Source organism: Melanotaenia boesemani, chromosome 12 (assembly GCF_017639745.1).
Source record: "Melanotaenia boesemani isolate fMelBoe1 chromosome 12, fMelBoe1.pri, whole genome shotgun sequence".
Lineage (NCBI taxonomy): Eukaryota > Metazoa > Chordata > Actinopteri > Atheriniformes > Melanotaeniidae > Melanotaenia > Melanotaenia boesemani.
The window spans coordinates 13,700,975-13,725,237 of record NC_055693.1 but is presented as its reverse complement, the minus strand read 5'-3'; the positions used below and the strand labels follow the sequence as shown (position 1 = coordinate 13,725,237).

At 37.7% G+C, this 24,263-nt stretch overlaps 1 protein-coding gene across 2 annotated transcripts in view; it reads left to right on the top strand.

Moving 5' to 3' along the window:
• st6gal2a (ST6 beta-galactosamide alpha-2,6-sialyltranferase 2a) overlaps positions 1–24,263 on the top strand; it is a 53,702-nt gene that overhangs the window by 14,989 nt on the left and 14,450 nt on the right. The window contains exons 1-5 of one of the 2 annotated variants that reach the window (XM_042001557.1): positions 9,646–9,668; positions 11,566–11,623; positions 11,708–12,807; positions 19,747–19,844; positions 21,069–21,170. In XM_042001557.1, the coding sequence (XP_041857491.1) occupies positions 11,799–12,807; positions 19,747–19,844; positions 21,069–21,170 (1,209 nt within the window). In that variant the 5' untranslated portion in view covers positions 9,646–9,668; positions 11,566–11,623; positions 11,708–11,798. Of the gene's footprint in view, positions 1–9,645; positions 9,669–11,565; positions 11,624–11,707; positions 12,808–19,746; positions 19,845–21,068; positions 21,171–24,263 lie in introns of those variants that run through there. The other variant, XM_042001556.1, reaches the window with a different exon arrangement.

Here is a 24,263-nt window from a genome sequence, read left to right as displayed (position 1 = left end):
CCATGTCAGAAAGAATGAATCCTTTTTGCATATGCCTTGTATGAAAAGCTATTTTATTCTCTACATGCCCATAATACATAACTTTGGCAGGTAAAGGATGTTTTTGGCATTGAACTGATCTCAAAAACTGCAAGATGTAAAAATCTGTTATATGAGAAAAGAGCAGAGAACTAAGTGCAGGCATTACACTCCTCTGTTATGGCACTTTTCATATGCACAACTGCACTGCAAGCACCTCCATGACAGCCTGCTTATTGCTGCACCTTCCAGAGTGGCCTGTGGGAATCAGTTTGAATTTGATTTCTGATTTATTCGGACAACACATCTTTAGAGCCATTTCTGGGGGACTATAACACTACTTCTTAACTGAAGAGCTTGTTAAAGCATTTGACGGTGTGTGCGTATAAAATCTTTTCCACCCACAAACTAGGAGATGAAGCGGTGTCAACCTCTCCCCTCTTCTACCTTCTATTCTTCATGTATTAGTCTGCAGGCATCCTTTATCTTGTGTTGGACAGGTAAAGTGTTACAGCTTAGAATATTAAATTGCATATCTTAAATAAATCTCCTTCATCTAAAATGTTGTACTCTGAAAGTGGACTTATAATACACAAGGCTATGTGCTAATCACTCCAAAGCATACTACTGAGGAAGTAAATTTGATTGCAGGTAAATGGGGCTCCTCTGCTTCATCAAATTTCCTATGTTGGCTTCCTCTCCTCCCACAATCCCAATTCCATGTAAGGGGAGTAAATTCTAGATACTGTGAGATGCTCTGATACGCACCTCACTTTAATTGCAGGATTATGGTTTCTCAGAAATGGCCCTGAAGATGTGCTGTCTGAATACATCAGAAATCAAATTCAGTCATTCCCAATAGCCACACAAGAAGCCAGAGTGAAAACTAGGCCACAGCAGAGGTGGTTGAAAGCCTGAAGATATAAAAAGTGCCACAACAGAGAAGTGAAGTTCCTCTTTACTCTCCTACTTCTGTAGAATTGGTCATAATAGTGGGACATGGGTATGAATTTCAGATCATCTATTTCAGAGGGTCAGGTCAGGCTTGATACAGCTTGGGGTTAGACTGATTTAGGATGCTGCACAGCTCAAAAGGAGATTGAGCCCAGCGTGGTACATATGTTGGCCAACTCTGCGATTTGGCTCCGTGTTTCCAAAAAAAAAAACACTCTGCTCAAGCTAAACTTCATAAATATCTCTGGGTCCCAGTTGTTAAGGTTCGTACACCCACTCAACGCCCACTCTGTCCTGTTTCCAACAGTCTCCCTCATGTAATACCACACTGGAAAATCCATTTTCCTCATGATGAGCACATGCTGTATTTGCATTTATACCAGGTTCTCCTCACATAATCCTGGGAGACATTCACTGGAATTTCAGGGATAAATGATCTTGGGAAACTAAAATGTCTCCTTTGTTTTCAGTTCACTATTCAGTCTTTTCCTCTACAAAGACTCCTTGAATGTTATCTTGTTTCTTCCTTTCTTTTTTCAGCATGGCATTATTAGTTAATAACTGGCTACTGTTACTTGAATTGCTGCAAGGTGAATATTAAAAGAAAACAGCTTTATTTTCCTTTCCCAGAGCACAACGCTACTCGTTAGGGCTCAATATTTTATAAGGAACAAGCCCTTTGGTCACATGTTTGATTTCAGCTGAAATGTAGCGTGCAGAAAAGAGAAGGACAGCGACATCCATTGCAGAACAGGCCTGTGTATTTTTTCTCTCTTGTTCTAAATTCCACAGCCTTTCACTGTGACAGACTCTTTATATCTTCTTCTTTTGTCTTGTGATGCCGCTGTTAAACAAGACAGATTAATCTTTTTGAGCCTTATCAGACTTTAACCACTCACTGTGTATTATTATCTATTTTCTGATTAAATATGGGTATTAAAATCATGTTCCTATGAACCATCTGCAGCTTTTACGTTGTGCTTTTTGTAAATGTCATGCGGTCGTTGCTTTCCTGTGTCGGAGGCAGAGCCTCAGCCTCAACAGAGACCTGCATTAGCTCATATGAGAATTTTTTCAAGGTGACTGTGATTAAAGTATTCATAACATGGCCTCCACCCACTGGTTTTGCAGAAGGCTGGTGTAAAGTGAATTTTCTGTGAGATGTGCGTGGCTGCATGCCCTTAAGGTTCTATACTTACCTGAAGTCAAGTAGTGACTGAATTTCAGCATGGTGAAAATACTGGAGGCTGCAGCAGAGTATGTTAGGAATAGGACATTGGGTAAAGATTCCATTAAAATCTTTCATAGACAAAGCATTCCCATCAGCTTTTCAGAACAAACGTGTTTAAGAGGCCTGATTTAACAGTAGAAGTAAATATTCAAGCATTTGAAATACCTGCCCCTTTGCACCACAGCCTTAAAAAAGAGGATGTATTTATCAATAACAAGGTCCAAAAGAGAGATTCTGCCAAAAACGCATTAAAACCTGGATCATCCATAAACCATTTGTGTTGCTCTTTAGTGGTCAATAAGATTCACAGGAGAGATTTGCTATAAACATTGTAAAATTCCAGCGAACCATTGGCACAACCTCACCATATTACTTGAATTGGTTGTGTGTTGTTGGAAAACTAAGATTCCTGTGATTTGACAAAGCGTTTTATAATACAGAGACCACAGCTGGTACAATTAATAGCAACAAAAATTAAATTGTGAATTCAACTAACCCTAAAAGCCTCCTAGCAGTCCAGACACTACAGTTCGGAAAAAACATTTGTCCCCATTTAAATAAACAAATAAATAAAAAATCTGTGAGCTTCCCTGTTATTTTATTTTTTGATCTCTCCTGTAATGGGCTGTGATAGCCTATATAGTTTTTCATGAGTGCCCGTGTATGTGTGGGTTCTGTCCAGATGAGCTGAGTTTAAAAAAAAAAAAAATTAGATGAATTGATTTAGTATCAATTCAAATTTAATTAATCAAATATTCTTTTCATTCATCATCGTTATTACAATTATTTGATTACACCCAGATATCTAATTTTGGTGGTCATGTAAATGGACTCTGTTTTTAAAAACAGTTAATTTCTTGAGTGTCTTTGAAAATCCTTCACTTAGTGTTTGAGTAAATGTGAGTGTAACTTCTCAAAAAGTGACTGTAGTGATCTAGCGTCATTAAACATTAATGTTTAGATAAAATACTAATTTTAATAATATAAAACATTAATTATTTCATTAATATTTGTAAACCTCAGAGCACCAACAAGCTCTTTCTCTTAATGGAAGCTTGGAAAACCATTAAAGTCTGAGATTAATTGATTAAATAATTAATTCAGCTTAATCAAATCAATCTATTCTAAAGTCATTTTGCATTTTATTTTTCTCCAAAGTGACTTATATCTGACGGGAGTCAGGCAGTAGCGCTGAGGGTGTTGCCTAAGGACCTAACTGAAAGGTGTTAATATTCATCCCCTGTGGGATTCAAACTTGGGTCTCCTGCATGTGAGGATGCCCTGCCACCTGAGCTATCCACCAGCAGGTTCAACTTTTGTCTCATCAGTCCACAGAGTTTTTTTCCTGAAAGTCTTGGGGATCATGAGTATGTTTTCTGGATAAACTGAGATGTTCTTTTGGAACTCTGGCATGCAGGCCAATTTTTGCCCACTCTCTTTCTTATGGTGGAGTCATGAACATTGACTTTAACTGAGGCAAGTGAGGCCTGCAGTTCTTTGGATGTTGTTGTGGGGTCGTTTGTTTACCTCGTGTATGATTCGTTGCTGTGCTCTTGGGGAAATTGTGGTTGGCCGGCCACTCTTAGGAAATTCCCCACTGTTCCATGTTTTTGCCATTTATGGATAATGGCTCTCACTGTGGTTTGCTGGAGTACCAAAGCTTTAGAAATGGCTTTATAACCATTTCCACATTGGTGGATCTCAATTACTTTCTTCCGCTCATTTGTACCCGTATTTCTTTGGATCTCCGCATCATGTTTAGCTTCTGAGGATCTTTTGGACTGCTTCATTTTGTCAGACAGGTCCTATTTAAGTGATTTTGGGATTGAGAACAGGTGTGGCAATAATCAGGCCTGGGTGTGGCTAGAAAATTCAACTCAGGTGTGATAAAAACCAAAGTTAAATCATCTTTTAACATGGGATGCAATCAGTTTTTCACACAGAGCCATGTAGCTATGGATTTTTTCTCCCTTAATAATAAAAACCTTCATTTAAAAACTGCATTTTGTGTTTACTTGTGCTCTCTTTTCCTAATATTTAAATGTATTTTGATGATGTGAAACATTTAGGTGTTTCACATCACTGTATTTCTTAGCAGTAAAGCAGATGGGAGACTGGTAGTACTCGTCCGGTTTCGTTTGGACCAAGTTGACCAACTTACAACAGTTTCTGTTAAACATCTCTGGTGCACAGAGAAAGCCTTGCAGGTGGTTAAATCCTGACTAAGGGGCCGGCCCCACGACACCGAATTGCAGTAAAACCTCAAAAGGATTTTAGCCGTCCACCCTTTCATCCCCATGAAATCAGGGATTAGCCTCCATGAAACCGATCATGTCTGAAACCAGGTACCAAGGTGGATAGGTTTGAGACCTTTACTGTCTGTGGTACTGTGAGCACAGCGTAACTGCACCACTGACATCAGTGTGACGAACACGCTCCAAACACAATAACAATAATGGCGTCCTTGAACAGCTGTGTTGTGGTGCTGCTCCATACAATCCTGGCTTGTGTACAGCTTTAGCACCAAATACACTGCTTTTACAACACAGAGTTGCGCTACTGTACCACTAACATAAAAAATATGTTTGGGGGTGGATTTTTTCATCTACCGGCCAACTTGGCCGGTGAGTCAAAAAGTTAATTTTGGTCACTGGTAGTTATAATCAGCTAAGAACACCTACAAGCAAGAGCTCAAACTAGCATGGTCTGAGCTCTTATATGCTACTTAAGACATGTTTGTCCAGTGAAGATTTTAGTTTTGGTTTATTTTTATTACAGAAGTGGTGCAGCAGTTGTAAGCATATGTAGATGCAGAAGGAAGGGGCAAACACTACAGTTAGCTACAGTTAAAGACAAAAAAAAAAAAGAAGAGGCATACATTATATCCCAAGTAACCAAAGCACAAACCTTAAAATTCTGGTTCTTAGAAGTTTTAGGTAAAAATACTGTAGAGTGAAAATAGTTGGCCTGATCTTCTGTTGTTGCACTTTCTCACACTGTAAATGTTTCCTTTGTTCTTCTTCTGCAAATTTTTATAAAGGTGTAAAGATTATTTTCATATACTTATTTTTTTTTTTATTATCAGCAGTCTTTTGCAGTCATGCACAGGGTATTCCTTTTAATCAGTCTTCCTTGTGTAATGTCACCAAATCAATTTCTTCCATCACAGAGTGATTAGCATGATCAATTTCAACTTGAACTTCAGCTTCAACAGTCAATTGCTAATTTAACTTGGGAGGCAGCTGTATATTTCTGAGTTTTGCAGGATCACGATCCAACGAAAATCCATCCTGCTTCAAATTGTTGCCAATCAAAGGCGCTGGCAGCAACTGCCATTTTATATTGGCAGGTATGGGAGGTTTTCAGGTCTATAATTCCTGCTCCTAAAGAGGTTAGTGTAGAATTTAACATCCCAGATATCATGTGTAACAAAATATCTGCTGTATCAGGTTAATAACTTGTAGCATTAACGTAATGTCTGAGAAATCACACACGTATGTAAACATAGAAAGAAACAGAAAGCATGTGTCTGAATGATGCACATGCAAAATAACAAAATGATTTTTTAACTTGTCACATTTAAACAAGACCACCCCCCCCCCATATGAATTGTTAAATGTTCACTCTACATCATTATATATTACCATATTATCAGTGTACCTGTGCTGCCTCTTTTCTGTTCTTTTCATTAGATCTAATGCATTGCCAGGGAGGCACAAGCATCAGTCTGCTGACAAATAACTCAGTGTTGTTGTTTTTTTTCCCCCCAAGGCTAATAGCAGAAGTGGAAATGAGGCTTACAAGTCCCACAATAGTTCATATTTATAAATCTTAACCATGTTGATGTGTAGCCTCATAAATCTTGTTGTATGTGTATGTACAGTACTGGGCAAAAGTCACGACGCAGCCCTAATTTTTAAATATTTGGTAGCAATGGTTCTCCAAGCTTTCTGAGGGTTTTTTAAAAATGTTTTTCTTAGAACATTGGCAGCTTTTCCACTCATTTTTGGTTCAGTTCTTGCAGCTGACCATTGGACTGCTCATAATAGACAACAAACAACCAGTTTTAAACAACAAAAAATTGCCATATTCTATGAAATATGCCAATGATCACAAAGTTTGACAGGTATAAAATATAATTTTTTTTTGTACCAGTAAGGTGATTCCTAAAGCGCTGTTGGCCAAAAATGTCTCATACCTCTTCATTATGGCTATTGTATTAAAAAAAACTGGACAAGCGGAGGACAAAAGATGACAAAGCAGACCTTAAAAGAAAGAGTGGATGGAAAATAGAAAGTTGGTCTCCATGGTAGGGTGGCTGTAAATTGCTGTATTTCTGTTTATGTCATCATGCCACACCTTCTGTTGCTTTCTTGGAAATGTATAAAGAAATGAAGAGTAGCTCAAGAATTTGCACGTAGTATATTTTTCCGTCTTATTGGCAACAGTTTTTGTCATTATAAAGGTGTAAAAGCAGCCAATGTTTGACAGATTTTGCAAAACAAGACAATTATCACCACTAAACCTGCCAAATCACAATTGTTTCATAGTTCAAGGGAAATTTTAAGTGCTTGTCTGACATTGCCATATATAGCCTGGCACACACATTCAGCAGACATAAAAGTAACAGGACTAAATCACTCAAAGATACAAAAGACACCCAAAATCAAACAGTACATAAGTCAGCAGCCTTCTCTAACAGCCAAACATATATTTTTTTTGTAATTTCTATTTGGTCTACAAAAAAGCTCCCTAAAATCCAGCTGCTTAAGAAATGCCTTCTAAACCATAAAAGGCAGCAGCTGGGCCAAAGAACATACATGACTTGTGATCATTGCTTAATTATTTCACAAACGGTGAAATGATTCAGTGTGAGCTGTTAGGGAGGAGAGTGTGAAGACAAGACCTCAAGATGCAGTAGTTTCCATAGAGATAAATAGAGGTTATGACCCAGCAATTTGTAATTCTCTGAATGGCTCCTATAGGTGCTATCAGCGTTAATTTATGCAACACTTGTGTAGGGTCTGCTGATTTTCAATGTTATTAAACAACATAATTTCCCTTTTACATGGCATGTTTTATAGTAGGGGTTTTCAAAGTCTGACATAGTAAGCCTTCCTTCAGAGAAAGTTTAGAAAATAGACAATGCACATGTTTTTTTTTTACTCTTGTTAGATACCTGGATTCCTAATAAGAGTATGTTTGTTATGTAATACATAGGAAATAAACCAAGATGGCCAACTATTACATGTAATGAGTATTTGATGATAAAGAAGAAACAAGCTACAACAATACAGATAGAGAAGTAAAAACCCAATAACATCTAATAGATAATGTTATAGACACAATTTAATTGCAACAGTGGGCTCATTCCAGTCCAAGAAACTAAAGGGAATATGCCTGTTTAAAAAGGTGTGTTTTAAAATTAGAATTTGAAGGAGGAATTCTTTTAAGTCCAGGTGCAGAGAATTCCAAAGACGTTTTGCCAAGCGGCTGAAAACTCGCAACCCCATGGTGGATGAACGAGCTGGTGGGAGGGTGAGTTGGATGGAGGAGGAGGATCTAAGAGGAAGAAGCTCAGTGGGATACAGAGGGGTTGAGGTTGTTGATGGCCTTGAAGGTGAAGAAGTAAGAGTTTAAAGATGATACAGAATTTAATTGGAAGCCAGTGCAGTTGCTCCAGGACAGGTGTATTATAACTGAAGGTGTTATTAAGTAATACAATTAAATAAAATTGAATGATAATATTTAAAAATAAATAATAAATAAAATAATAAATAAGAATGTTTATTATTTTTTAACCACACCACAAATATTGAAGTTAATTTCACCCACAGACTGATTCGGTGTAATTATTTTAATCTGTAAACAAATAAGCACATGGTAAAATCACCAGTTTGGGGGTTTATGTATATATGGGTTTTATATGAGTTGAAAGCTAAGTCCATCAGCCAAATGTCAACTTTTGTCAGCTGACTAGTTTTCTAGGCAAAAACAGGGAGGAGTAAGGTGGAGGAAGCTAAACAAATTAATTCTAGCTACTCTGCATACAAACTTTTCCCATCAGCATGGAACATTCAAACACAAAAATTTGCATTCTCTGGGAATCTAAATGACTGTTAGACCCCCTGTACTATCACCAGATCTGTTCTGTAGCAGCTGTGGTCCACATAGCGTCTGTCTGTTGACCACATTTGCACACTCAAGGTTTCTCTCATGCAGGTCTTAAACTTACTAGTGATTCTCTTGAGGTCTACTAAATGGCCTGCTCTTTAGAGAAACCTATGCAAATATGCAGAGCATAATGTATTTTCCAGTTGACGGTTAACACAGGCAAATTTTAGAAAAACAATGAATAAAGGAACATGACTAAATAGGCCTGTAGACATATTAACAGCCCTAAAATGAATAAATACCTAAAATGCATCGTGCCTAGTTGAGTTTAAGAAGGGCCGTGATGTGAGTCAAACTAAGCCAACTACAACAACACCCTCAACCTCGCCTGGACACACTCATCATTTCTCATCATCTCAGCTGCTTAATTTAACTGTTTTTTTGCAACTTGTAGATGTTTTTTTTTTTTTTTTTTTTTGCATGCATGCATGTATAAACAGGCTGCAAACATTCAACCATGTTCTCCATCATTTTTCTTTTTTCAAAAGGTGCATGCTGTCTTCCCATGTATTCACATAAGATTTGATTCTTTACAAGATCTATGCTTTTTAATCTGTAAGGCTCTTTTTGTTGCAGACGAGCTGCCAAGTCATTTAGTCACCCTTTGCTGTCTGGCAACGTCATTTTTCTATGCTTCCCATTTTGTTGTTTCTTTGTGTAACCATCCCAAGCCCAGCTCTGTCCTCCACCCCCGCCTTTCCATCTGTGCCACACACTTATGTTGTTTCACCACAGTTACTGAAGCACACATCCTGATTGCTACCAGGTGAGGCAAGCTACCAACTCACACACATGCCTGCATGACACGCCTCAGGGCATGCAGTCTGCAGCGGGTTTCTGTGAAGCGCTGACGCATATAGATGACATTTTCTTGTTGATAACATTGCCACTAGGCATCTGTGTGTTCTGCTTGTTTTCTTTGTTTTTAGTGTGTGTGCCAGGCAGACTGTTGTCATTTCCAGGTGTTAAATGGAACATTTTCTTCAGAGTCACATTTAACCTCATTTATGGCCAACATGTCCAAACTGATACATAGCAGATTACTGCCTGTGACCTGTCCCACCTTTCTATGGCCTTAGGGCCTAAAAATGGCATGTTGTAAGATTTCCAAGATAAATCAAATGTGTGTATTTGCACAGATGTGTACATCCAGTGCTTTTCTTCCTCTCATACTGTTACCATTCCCTCTGGCCCAGTTGCCCCCTGCTGTTTTCTCCCTGCTTGATCAGGGTCAGCAAGATGAGCTTTGGCCTCCCATGTGGCCTCGGGACCGGAGGCCTGGATGTCTGGGGTGAGGGCACCTGAAATCACTTCTGCTACTCTCTGCAGGACTCAACAGCTACAGAGACAGAAAGCTGTAATTAGGACTAGAGGAGGCTTAACACTCTCCTGCCTCACTCTTTTACTCTCTCTGGAGAGACAAATACTCCCACATTAAGAGACCAAATTTCATAATTACGTGTGGTTGAGAGGATTGTAGTCCTCTGATGTGAGGCAATTTAATGCTTCATTTATTCACCTTGGTTGCTGTGCGTTTCTGAGCCTGACGTTTTGTCACTAGAGAATTATCAAAGCTGCTGCAAAAAATACACCAGGCTGATAATGATAGGTATTTAATAATTATTATGGTTTAGCACAACTATGACCTAAACAAAGTGTATTTTCTGGGTTTGAAGCAGTATTGGCATTCATTTCAGTATAGTGATGAAACCAAATGTTTCAGCAAATATGGTTGAAGCAGATGAGAAAGAAGAAGAGAGAAGGAAATGTGTACTATATGTAGAACGCATATATTTATAAGAATAGTACACAAGTGTATGGACAAGGTTAAAAAGTTGTTTTCTATTTGTCCTCCATTAACTATTTTACCATTGTGCCTAAACTAACATAAAATGCAACTAATCGAAATGAAACCCGGGAAAAAACTGTCTCATTTTGATGGCACACTGATATTTACTATGTAAATTTCTGGAACTGTCATTGCCCTGCAGTGTCCAGAGGATGAGGACATAAACTCACTAGGCTAGTCCAGCTGACTTGGTTTGATTGGGTAGGGAATCTAAAGAAATTTCCTTTGGTTTGATTTTACAGTGCAGTTTACTCAAGCTGACCTAACCACCTGAATGTTATGCAAATACAACAGCTGCTCGGTAGGGCTAATATTCTCAGAAATTGCCTCCTGACCAAGAAGAAAGAAAATGATAATCCAACTCATTATGTCCAAATTAAGGCCCATTTATGCTCCCTTACATATGGTAACAGTAAAGTCTGTTTCTTTCGTTGTCATACGTCGCTGTCCTCATACTTCCGTGCATCTTTTACATTGCTATTGTTAAGACAATTCCTCCACTAGTGGGCAGCGCTGAGTTCAGAGTTTACTCCTGCAATCTGATGTCAGTTTCAGACACTGGTTGGTAGGGATAATGCACCACTATAAAGTTGTTTCCAACCGCCCAACACGCCCTAAACACTCTCATATCCTTTCATCTAAAGCTCACACTAAGTCTACAGTTGTTGTCCTTTTTCTTCTTTTCTGGTTGGTTCCTTTCACTGGTCACATGTCAACTATTCTGCTCAGCACTGCCCCGTGATTTCCAGTGGTTTTGTTTTATGTTTTTTTGCGCCAAGCGACAGATGACTAAGCTTTGTGAAAACGGTCCAAATTACACAACGGACAAAACTGTCCGTCCGTCTGCGTCTTCTATGTCAAGCATCCTTAAGTCTCCATAAGGGGGTGCCATAGTAAAAGAAAAAAAAAATTAAATAAATATAAATATAAATATATATATATATATATATATATATATATATATATATATATATATATATATATATATATATATATATATATATATATATATATATCTGTCAAAGTTGTATACATAATTTGGATCCGGCCTGATCGACTTGCCTCATATTTATTTAATCTTTGGCGAATGGAGCATTTAAACATTTTAGCTGGCTGAGGAGTTAAAAATGACATGAGGGAAGCTGTGAATATGATTCATGTTGGTAAATGGTGCTGGTCGTGAAAAATTCTCTTTTTAGTTGGGAATGGAACGCAGCCAAGTTCTCTCCTGTGCAGAATGGTTTTGGTATAATGTGTCTGTGAACACTGTTTTCATGCACACAAACTCATGCATGCATGTGGTCTTCTGACTATTAATTAGTACCACTCCTTTTCTCAGGGTCCTGTTGTTATCCTAGCCGACACATGGGCAGGAAGAAATAAAAGTGTCAGTGCAGGTCAGTGTTTCAAACCTCTGCTGCAATAATTCACGTATTTTTCTTCCTCTCCTGCAATTTGTAACTTTGACCTATGTTTTACAGGCCCTCCAGCTGGACCTCTGGGCTCAGTCTTGGCTGTGTGGCTTTATTGTTGGTGGATCATCTCAACAGGCGTCTATGTGAGTGAGAACTAATGAAGTCCGGTATGAGGCAGTGGCGGAGGTTGATGCTGGTGGCCATGCTGGCCTGGGTCCTGCTTTTTCTTGCCCTGATCTCTTACTTTCTGGATGCTCGTGTGGATGAGCCTCTGACTTCTGCTGGCTCTTTACTCTCCCAGCACCCTGACACACGTCGACTAGCCTCTATACAAGCATCCCATCAACATCATGTCATTTTGGGTCCCAGGCCTGAGCTGGCTTTGCCAGTAACTAAGACATATCTCCGAGAAAAGCCAGAACCGGAACCTTCTGCCAGCTCCACCACCCCAGAGACCGGTGTGGAAATGAGCCATAGCCCAGACAGTGCTCCCTATGTTACCTATGGAAGCCATGAAGTAAGCCGACAGGACTACCTTGACCCACAGAATCTGGCCGCCTGGTCCTCCTTTGGTACAGAAAATGTGGGTTCTCATTCAGATCCTGGAGTCCAGAGTCGTGAGAGAACATCTCTAAATGCAGAGTACCAGAACCATGTCAGTACCACTCGTTACCACGGCGATGAGGAGGAGGAAGAAGAAGATGGGAAAGAAAATGAAAACGAAGAACTGGGGAACAGTATGAGGACTACAGCAGACAGGAGGGCCGGTGATGACTCCTCAGATCTGGAGGAATACTACTTCTCAAAGTCTGCCTCTGTGGTGCAGCGGCTTTGGAGGGGTGGTGCATCCGCCGGCATGCTGAGTCCTCGACTGCAGCGTGCCATGAAAGACTATATGAGTGCCAACAAACACCATGTTTCCTATAAGGGAAATCGCATTGTCACCCAGAGTGCCAAGGAACTGCTCTGTCAGATGAAAGCCCAGGCCCAGCTGAGAACAGTGGATGGGTCGGAGCAGCCCTTCTCCTCACTTGGCTGGGCTCGCCTTGTGCCGTCTCCTCCTCTGGAGCATTTGCACAGACAACAGGAAAAGAGCAGCTTCAAGACCTGTGCAGTAGTCACCTCTGCTGGTGCCATCCTGCGCTCAGGACTGGGCAAAGAGATTGGTGAGTAGTTAAAATAAAGATTTGCAAAAAAAAATGTTTTACATATTGGAAACAGCACAAATACATTGTTTACTGGTTTCAAGGCAGTCTCTGAGTTTGCACAGTGTTCGTCCATCATGCCTGGATTGGGTGTTAAACATCATGTAGAACCTGGTTGTACACATGCAGTTAAAGCTAATGGTAGTGTTAGCCACACTGGCTGTCCAGTATGCTAACGGTGAGGATTTTCCATATATTGTTGGGATGAATGCCATTGAATGTTCACTTCTTTAGATGCAGAGAGAGCTTATAGATTCTTGTGCTGCAGCCAACAGAACATTTGGCACGTGTTGCTTGTAAATGAGACATTTTAGAGCTAGCAGAAGTGGCTGAAGGTAGGGAATCATGACAGTCTGCGAAGCTGCTGGGCATTCTTACTAGATTTGTTTGAGTTAAACTTCAAGTTTGTAGAAGTGTGGCATGGTAATAGAAGCAAATAACTTTGGAAAAAAAGTTTTCTTGTACAAGTAAAAACAAGACATTAAATGTATCTTATTAATGGAGAGGGGAAAAAATCATCTTGAAAAAATGTAAAATATCTAGCAGAAATAGTTTTTTGCAAATGCTTAAAAATGCTTTGCAGGCGTTGGTGATGATCTGCCACAACATACCAATTTTGGGAGTAGAAAAATGCTTTTCCTGATTGTACTGAATGTGAAGCCACAAGAAACACCACATGGGAAGTGAAATGACAAGGTTTTTTTTAACTCCGTGTGGAGCAATGAGAAAAAAAAAAAAAAAAAAAAAAAAACAGTTCTAGTTTTTCTTGAAGACAAAGGCAGAAAAAAGAGGAACAAACAAAGAAAAAATAAAAAAATCCACTTGCTTTTATCCAAGCTCCTAGGTTAACCAAATGCAATTCTCCCTGGCTTCCACTGGTCAGAAGTCTCACTTCATCTTTTTTTATCATGAAACATCTCTTAGAAATGTTGAGTTTCAACACATTTACATATCATTTTCAGGTCAAATATCCATTTGATTCTGCACTGATCAGCATTTGGTTTTGTCAGGCTTGCACAGATGAACTTGTCAACCAGATTGTGCAAAGTTGAGTGTGTGCCTAGTAGGCTATATGTCTTTTTTTCCTTTTTCAATGTGTGTGTTCCTGGTTTTTGGCAGCTCTTCAGTTAAGGGGGAGAGTGTGAACTCAGTGACAGATGGCTCACTAGAAAAAAAAAACAAAAAAAAAACGAACCCCCTCTGGTAACCGATCAGGCTTCTTCACATCACATATAGCTTCCTTGCATTTCTCAGTGAATTCAGCTGTTCAGAGCAAGCATAGCTGTTAATAAGGAGAACTAGAACTTTATAGAATTTTTTGCCTACATTTCTTTAATATTTTTTTTTACTGGCACGGTTATATAGACACTGCCAGGTCCAGATTACATTCTACTAGAAACAAAAACAGACTAAACAGGTTTCTCACAAAATCAGATGCAGGTAACATAAACCTGCATTTGCACTTGACCCTGTGGTCACAGTGGAATTAACTTGTTTTGCTGCGTCAGGGGAAATATTATTCTTTCTGCTTCAGCCTGTCAACTCTTAATGTAAAATCAGCTTTAGGCACCAACCGCTCCCCTGCAAATTCACAGAAATGCTGACTTAATACGTTTTCAAGTACATCTTGGAGTGTGTTGATGCATGTTTTTTTTGGGCTTATTGACTAAAAACAATATGTGTAGGATTTTTTTTCTTTTTTTTTGCATTTAATATATGAATAACACTCAACATTGCAGCAAGAAGACTGTTTTTAGTTTGCTGAAAGCTTGCAGGTACTTCTTATTCCTTGTTGATGTGAAAAGTTGTAATCCATAAGGCATGTTCATGAGGTGTATCACATACATCTTAATATGAGACAGCAGGAGGATACTGGCCATGTGGGTCATCATACTGGTGTTCTTTTCTCAGGAAAAAACTGGAGATTTTTTATGTAACTTATTAAAAAAAGACTAATATTATGTATCTGATTAACTGCTGAATAGCCTCTCAGTGATGACAAAGCTTGACTTTGTCACATTTATTGTCTGGCTTGACTTCATAGGAAATCAACTTGCATTGATTTTGCTCTGCTTATTACTCAGCCCGCTGTTCTTCCCATAAGGCATCACTATGTCGAAAACAGCATTATGTGCACAGTGACTCATATCAGTTATAATTGAAAATGAATGAGTATCACCTTTTTTTCCGCTACCGTTTATATGTCAGAATTTTGGCTGAAGCCCAAAGTTTATGATGTGAGAGCTGTTATTTTACTCAGGGCTTGGTTTAGTGTCTAGAAGTGTCATGATGTGTTGCTGCCATCATGTGGTAATAAGAATGAATAACATCCATAGTGCAACACAGGAAGGAGAAAACACTTTACCTTAAGACTCTGAGTTATTTAATTTGATGAAAACGCCTTGCAGCAAATATTCTCTTTCTGAAGCGTGTTTTAGTTATATTTTAGGTTTTTTAACTAAAGAAATTTTATAATCAGTCTTTTATACAGACAAATAATATACTGTTGCATATCTTTCAAAAGTGAATCCTTTGATTTCACTTTATTTAGATAGTTTTTTTTAAACAATAAGACTATTTTGTGTATATTAAATTGATGCATTATTGTTCTCTGCTTTTATCATCTATTTTGTGTCTTTAAAAGAAAGAACTGCTGGGGAGGCTTATTCATGCATGACATGGAGGGCGTTACTTGCCACCAGATTAATGGAAAGTAGAGCATGTCCAAAAAGTGCTTCACAGACCTAAAAAGTGTATATATGTCTGATTAGTTTTGAGTTTAAATCAAGCCAATAAAACAACTCTCTGCTTTTAGTTTTATGATTTATACAAGAAACTCTCATTAGAGTGGATATTGAAGTTGAAGGGGGCATCCAGCTGACCTCTCCAGGGTCTGGATTAACCTAGACAGATTACCAAGGTGAAGCTATCTAAAAAGTATATACAGTATATATTCTTCTTTTTCAGCGTTTCAATCTGGAAACACTTTTGCAATTTCCTCACATTAGTATTTGACAGTTTTCAACCTGCAGGGTTACTCTCACAGGAAATCACTGGAAAAACAAGCAGCCTGTAAAAGGGGCAACAAGAGAAGCATCACTTCATTTTTAGATGTCAGTCACATAAGACTGAAAATCTCTAGCTGAAGGAAGAAAGCGTATTTATAGAAATTGTTTGGCATGAACAAGTTTCCCAGTCTGAAACTGACACGGATGTTGTTTCAGCACATCTTTGTGGGTTTTCGCAACATGAAGACATTTAAGCAGGCTTAGTCTTTCACAATATTTTTTTTTATTATACAGCTGTAATTGAAGTGTTAAATATCCTAACTCAAAGCACAGAACCACAGCGAATGTTTTTCAGATTATCTTGAAATGTGCTCAAGTATGGGTGTTTTTTATTTTTGCTTTTTCTAGTACCTGTAACCTGAAGTGTTAATGCAGCCTGACAACATGCTGGTCCCGCCACCATGCTTCACCATGGAGATGAGGTTTTGATGTTCATATGCTGTCAAAGTGTTGTGCAGCATCATCTGTTTTTAAATACGGTCTTAGTCTTCGACGTGTTTTTCGGCCCCGAAAAGGTTTGCTAACTTGTGAGTTGTTACTTTTTTTTTTTGGTTTGTCAGGGATGACCTTACAATGACAGCAATATTATTCAGTGTTTGTCTTATAATAGACCCAGAAAACAAAGATATTCGGGTTCTCTCTTTTTTTTTCCTCATTGAGGAATGTGTGTTGTGTTCATGGTGTGATCTTTGCCAGATGCTCATTCTCTTGTCATTGCTTTCTTCCATTTTCTTTAGTAACTTGTTTTAATGTAAACTAATGAACTTTTGAAATGTTTTGAACCCTCTGACAGTGTTGTGCATCTGAATAAAGCTACGTACATGATCATTCTCAAGTTTAAGATACAGTTAAGACAAAAAGAAAACAGATTAGAAATAGATAAGAAGCCTCAGATTATGTGGCTTTATCACTAATTTCATTTAGATGTAGAAAAAGACTGATCTCAGCTTTAGAAGTATTTTTTAAAAATCTGCCATTCTTGTTAAACTCTGTTGGGACACGTTTACAGCAATATATTTAAGGAGCAGGACAGATGGCCAAACACAAGTGTTTGCAGTAGATATTGCTGTGACTGGCTGACATGATGAAGAATCATAAGATCATAACCTGAAGGATTATCCATCCTCATGTCAGTTCAACATAAGGGCAGAATGGATAAAACTGATGGATCGATCAGCAGACAGGCAGAAATGAATTTGGAATTATTACTGCAGCCATTCATTGAGCTGGAGATTTCATGTTGTTGTTCAGTGTGAAGGACATCAAGTGAATAAGAAAATGTGGACTCCTAAGGGAGCTTTTCTGATTGGAAAAGTGTGGCCCTAGTTTTCCCTAGCGACGCTCTTTCTAGTGCCTCATCAGTTACCTGAGCTAACCACTGGAGAGCACTTTAGTTATGTGTGTGAGCCTTCCAGATGTTATTTACTATCAGAGTGGTCATAATTGGCATCTAAGCAGTCAACATATTTTCATATCAACATCTGCCACAAACACTTTGATGGTTGGCCTATGATCTTATTATCACGTTTTTGGGGGGGTTTAAGTGCATATGTATATGATGTTGCCTAAAAGACATCAAGCAGTAATTATAAGGAACTGTGGTGACTACATTAAGACTTAAAGCAGCTCTGATTAGTGTGAAATGCATTAGTTCCAAATTGGTGAAATAGATAATATTTTTAGTTTTGTTGCATAAGAATACATCCTTTAAAATAGAAATTTTTTCAAGGTTCAAGTTTTCATTTATCTAAACAATTCAAGATCTTTTGTCAGATGTTTTGAGTATCATATACATTCTTGTGGGGGAAAAAAGGGAGCATAAAGGTTTATGTATTAGAACACACACACACAATTGGCTCTTTATTAGATCTAATTGCGTAAATACAACCCCATATAAGAACAACTTATGACATAAGTAGTAAATATGATATAAGTAGTAGCTAAGTGCCGATACTCAAATGCACTTGATTAACTGATCATGGGCAAGTGTGAGCACCTCCTATAAAAGCAAAAGTTTTATTAGTTTGCTGGTATGTAGCATTCAGTTGTGTGTTAACACAATGCAAAGGAGGAAAGCCCGAAATAATACTATGGAAATAATTATTACTACCCATCAATCTGGAAAAAGTTTTAAGGCCATTTTTTAAACTATTTCCAATCCATTGTTCTACTGTGAGAAAGATTTTTCACAAGAGCTACATCTTAAGCGATGTAGCCACTGAGATGATTTATGTCTGTTTTGGAGATGTTGGTACACTGGGTCACGACATGAGACAGTGATCCCAAACATGGCTGCACATCTACAAAAGAAGGCACAGATCTCAACTTTGACCTTAACTGAAATTCTGTGGAGGGACCTCAGCCCTTACATACTGTTTATATTTTGTGCCTTTGTAGTATGGTCTGGGTCAATTTTGGCCCAGTCTAAGATTTATTTCATAGGAAGTGTCTACACGTCTACTCGAGAAGAAAAAAAAAAAATCTACTTTTATACTTTTTATAAACTAATTTCTGCCATTTTTTCCAGTCATTAAGGGGACAGAGAAGGACTTCTGTCTTTCTGTGTTGGCTTCTTGTGTGAAGTGAAGACCAACAAATAGCACATTCTATTTTCTTTCTTTTTTTTTTCTTTCATGTCATCTCCTGACTCTGACACATCTACATCCTAATCATTATAAATCTCTTCCTCTAGGAGGATCAGACAAAGGGCATGTTTCACATTTCACTGAAATGACAGCTCATGTACCTTTTTATAATGTTATGAGTCCCCTACCACCACCTTTCCAACCCAGATTTGTTCATTTATAGTTTATTTCATTATTATACAGGTGCAGATCTTGTGGCTGTGTCACTGCACTGTTTGACTTCTGTTCCCTTTGTGCACCATATATGATCACTCCTCTGCTGTTTCACTACTTAACTGTAGTAAACGCCCCTTGAAAAGACCAGCAGGTGTCTGTTTCTGTGTAAACCAAAGTAAATATAGTGCGAATGCAGACAGTTCTGATGACAGTATCCAGACCCTTTTGAACTCTGTCACCGCTGTCCCATAAAAATAAATAAAAAAGATTAAAAAAAGCACAGAAACTTGGCCTGTACAGTTTCACACTTCTAAGATTCCTATAAACTGCATTTTCCTTAATAGCTCTAAAATGCTTTTAAATAGATACGGGTCAAATTTGACCCCAAACAGCCTCAGCGTGCAACAATTTGTAGCACCTACTGTATACAAAAGTATAGAATTTAAAAATATTTTCATTTTTGTGTATTTTGTCTCCCTTTAGGAAAAGTCATTAAATTTCAGACAACAGGAATGATGTTTCAGGTAATTTCACTGCTGTCAAATGTCAAAATGGGTCAAATTTGACCTGAACAGTATATAAGGGTTCAGGGAGGTTTGCATAAACTGACTCCAATAAAGAAGAATAGGCCAAAATTCCTCTACAATGGGAGTGGCTGAAAAAGCCACAGAAAACAATGGAGTCAAGTTTGTCCTCCAAATGGTGGTTTGACAAGCTATTGAATCAAGGAGTAAAAGATATGTAGACAAGATGGTTCTTTTTATTCCTAAAACCTTGGAATTGAAAGAAAGTACTTTCTTTTTTGCATGACTGTATAGGATGTTGGGTGATTCTATAAAGTCTTTTGCTGCGATGGGAAAAAATGAGAGGAATGGTGGACATAAAACATCTTTCTGTGCAAAATCTCTGGCTGAGCATTATATTCCCATTATATAGTAGATTATATTATCATATTATCATGGTCATTACTTTCATGGTTCATTACTTGTTTTTTTCTTAGTACTAATTTGATTCATGGTTTTTTCTTTTAGACACTCATGACGCAGTTTTACGGTTCAATGCTGCACCCACAGAGGGATATGAGCGAGATGTGGGAAACAAAACCACCATACGCATAATCAATTCACAGGTAAGCGAGAAGCTGGCCTTGGATGACATTTGAAAATGAGTCATCAATAGAAATATATGACTGAAACCAAACTTACATGTCACTTTTCTGTAGGTAAAAACCTTTAGATAAGTTCTAAGCCTAATATTGTTGAGCATGATTGAATGTTATGCCCTCAGTAAATTAAAAAATGTTATTAAATTCAAATCTTAAATGTGTAGCAAAGGAACATCACTGAATAATATTCAAAAGCTGTTTTTACCTTGTCTGTCACTGTGATCAAGAGAATTGCAAATCTGGAATAACAGATAACAGATTCCTGGCAGCCTTTTTTTTATTTCTTCCACATCAGACTATAATAATGACCATTTTCAGCAAAAATGTGCAATACAGACCTGTCTGACCTGAAGCTTGTTAAAATTTTTTTGCTTAACACAAAACTATTAAAAAATTGGTATCCACCAAACAAAGCAAAACATTCATTTAAATCTGCTTTTATACTACATAAAATTGAAGTAATTAATTGTTTTAGGTTTCACTCCTTTTCCAGCGCTAAACTGCAAAGAACGTTAGCGGCTAGCTAGCGATGGAGTACAGTGAAACATTCAGTAGATACTATTTAATGAATTAAATGAATGATTAAAAAGTTGATGTTCAGTTTTTATTCTTCAAGTGGACAGAAACTGATTGTGAATGGTTTGATAACATTTCTCGTATAACTGAATTTATTTGTAAATTCTTGTAGTCTGAGCAGCTAGGCTAATCTAAGTAAAGTTGACAACAAAGTTTAGTTTTTTTCTAATAAACGAGAACTTCACAGCATTTAAACTGAACATAAATGTACTACTTCAATAAAAAGAGTTTAAAAAAAAACAAAACAAAAAAAACAAAAGAGAATTTCAAGCTAACGGTATGAGGATGGCAAATATTAACATGCTGGCATTGTCATTGTGAGAGCATGTGTGATATTAATGTTGCCTAAAACTGAATATTACACATTTGTATCTTTGCACAGTAACTTTGTCTTAATACTGAGCTCAGCTGAAACAGCTGCTGGCAGTAAACTTACTGTGTTATAGGGATTGATCTTTTTGCCCAATTTACAAAGAAGTACTTAAAAAGTAAATTTGCCTTCAGCCCTTACCTTGTTTGTTTTGTTTTTTCTCTTTTTTTCAGCATGGCAAAAGCCAAAATGCATGTTGACTTCTTAAGATTGACTTTTCGCTGTATGTGTGCCATTTACAGATTTTGGCAAATCCTAAGCATCGATTCAACACGAGCTCCATCTATAAGAATGTAACTCTGGTGGCCTGGGACCCTGCACCTTATGCTGTTAATTTACACAAGGTAAGCGATGTTTGCAACCCGGCTGGAGAAAGAGCAGCTCCAGCTCATTGCTGCTTCTGCATCAGTAGTTTCAGGAGATGATGTGTTTACTGGGAGACCAAGGTCAAAATGGACGGACAGAAAATGCTAGAAAATCGTAAGTATGTCAGAGAGACTGCATGGGGATATGCCTTATGTTGACTTAGTAACCATTGCGGTCATTTTAAACAATACTAGAGCTCATCATCCTCATATCTACCGCTTGCCCCCCTCCCACACACACTCACACATGCATGCACGCACGCACACACACACACACACATACACATACACACTTCCATCTAAGTCCACGTGCCCTTTAACAGACCCTGACTCTTTTTTTTGCACTTGTTTCGAAAGCTAGTTTTTCCCTCCTTTAACCTTTTCCTACTGCCTCTTCCCCCTCTGCTTTGTCGTACGCTTCCATATAACTGTTATTTAGGAAATGGTGTGTTGTCGCATTTAATATAATCTTGTGCTTCTGTGGTCACATTTGAAATTAAAATTGATTTGCATGCATGTGGAGGGTTGTCTTTTCACTGATTAATATAAATAATTTGGCTTTATTATATTGGAATAATAAAAAGTCCTCTGTCTTAATTTTATTTCATCATTATGACGGGCTTATAATGGAACGACCAGTCTTTCAAAATTAACAATAATTTTAAGGTTTTACCCTTTAATCTCACACAATACAGCATCAGACATTATGGCACTGCTTTATTAACCTTTCTTCTGAATCAATAAAATTTGACAGCAGAACAAAAGGACTCATTAGTTGACAAGAGTTCATGCTGTTGCAAAAGTTTTCACCAAGCTGTTGCATAAAGCCAAACAAAGCCAGTAGAAGCACACACAGGAAAAGAAAATAATCCTTTTTAAATAGTTTGATAGGAATTTTATAAAGAACTTGATGTTTCAGTTACACCTGACCTTTGTCTTTACAGCCTGACTTCCTATACTATTCTCAGATGATGCAAGTAATTAACCTGCAGTAATATGAACTGCTGGGTTGTAGTTTGCTGCAGATTACAGGATCATGTGGTCTTTCTCATGATGTGGCCCTTTGTTTTTGTATGACTTTGCATACAAATTGTCATATGAATTTCATGGCTACATGACTAAAAGTGCTATAATTTTTTTCTACACTGCTATTAAAATGTTTATTATACTCCTGATATGACTTTTTGGTATTTTACTCTTTCATGTCTTACTTAGTGACATCAGATTGCATTTTGTTGGCCAAACAGTTTATTTATTAGATTACTTACAATGTCATTTTGAACTAGATTTTGAACATTATATTGTTTGACTGGAACACACTTATGCAAATAATTTACCAAAAGATAATCAATGCATACACTTACAATCATAAAATAAACATTACAAGCAATTTGATCACACATAATTACACAGAATTAGAACACAACATATTCAATCTAAGTTTATTCTAAAGCATGTTAAATGTTCCGTTGCATGTAGTTAAAAAGTGACGTACATGTGAAAACTGCTTTTTTCATTTTCTTTAGCGTACCTAGAGTGTTTATTTTGTATCCAAGTCACTACTAGTTCGAGAACTCAAGTACAAAACAGCTCTGGCTAGCCTTGGGCATGCCTGTTTTTAAAAGTAGGTCATTTATCTGCCTGTTTGGATTTTCTGGGTGTAGTTTCCTTGCTTCAGGACCTGCTTCTTGCTCTTGTGTCTTGTTTGACTTGAGTTCAGAAAGAAATTCCACCGCTACACATTTGTGTTGATGGTGCATGTTTCTTTTTTACATTTTTTATGTTTTCCTCCAACGCTCTACGTTCAGCTGTTACCATAGAAACATAAAACTGTATCAACAGTTTTGGTAAATGCCCACCTCGAGGAAGAGGGTGGTGGGGTAAAGAGTGGAGAAAGCAGCTGTTCACCCCCATGCCTCTTTCTGTCTTCTGCTGAAACAGACTGTTCTGCACAGGTCTGTTTCAAACAAGGGTCAGAGAGCAGCTACTGTACTTAATCTAAGCTCTACTTTGATCAAAGCATAGCTCAGACATTTCATTAGGATCTCAGAAAGTTGTTTTAGCTTGTGAAAAAGTGCATAATATGTTGCCTTTAATCAGTCATGGAACCACAAAACAGTAGGTCAGATTCTTTTCTTGAAACCCTGATCTCTGGAGTGTGTTTGAAATGAGATCGATGAATCACTGTAGAATGTTGGGCCTATCGTCAGAGCTGTTAAAGCCATGAAGGGATCTCTTTTAACTTGGCTGTATTACTTAATGTATCTCTTTTATGCTGTAGATTTAAGCTGCTTTGAAGGTCTGAGTAATCTGTTTTCCCCATTTCAGTATGCGGTCTTATCTAGGAAAAGTGATGCGAGAGTAAAAATCACTACGCAAAAATGTGAGGAAAAGCCTGAAAGATGGTTAACCACTTTGCTTACAATGAAAGTAATTTTACTGCCTGTAACACTCAAATGTAATAAAATGTATATGTGCAAGACTGATTTAAGAAAAAAAAACTGAGGTATCGCAAATTAGAACATAAGTAGAAACTACTTGTTACCCAATAATTCAATAGCAAGGTCAAATAACGTTCACAGTAAATAACCAATACCAGTGTATTAATTATAAATTTGGAGTTAATTAGCAAACAATTACAAGGCAAGCATCAATTTCAGTTCCTCAATTGGTCCTCAGATACTATGTAAAATAATGTTTACTGATTTCCTGAAAATGATGCCAAAATCCTTCCATAACTTTTTAAGTTATGTTGCTAACAGACAGACAAGCCAGCGCCACTGAATACATGACCACCTCCTAGGTGGAGGAAATAAAATGAAAGTGACATGTGCCTACATGCGGTGGCTATAATCGCATTGACCGTGGTTCTGTAATTTGTATTAACCCATAACAACATATGACCTATTGAAAAAAGTCTTCTAAAAGCTGAGGTTTACCTGGAAGCATTTTTATCTTTCAGCCTTGTGATGAAAATCCAACTGTGATTTATCATTCTAACTTTTATTTTGTAAGCTATTGACTTTGGCCTCATGTTTAATCAATTTTGACATTTTTTTTTTACATGATGAT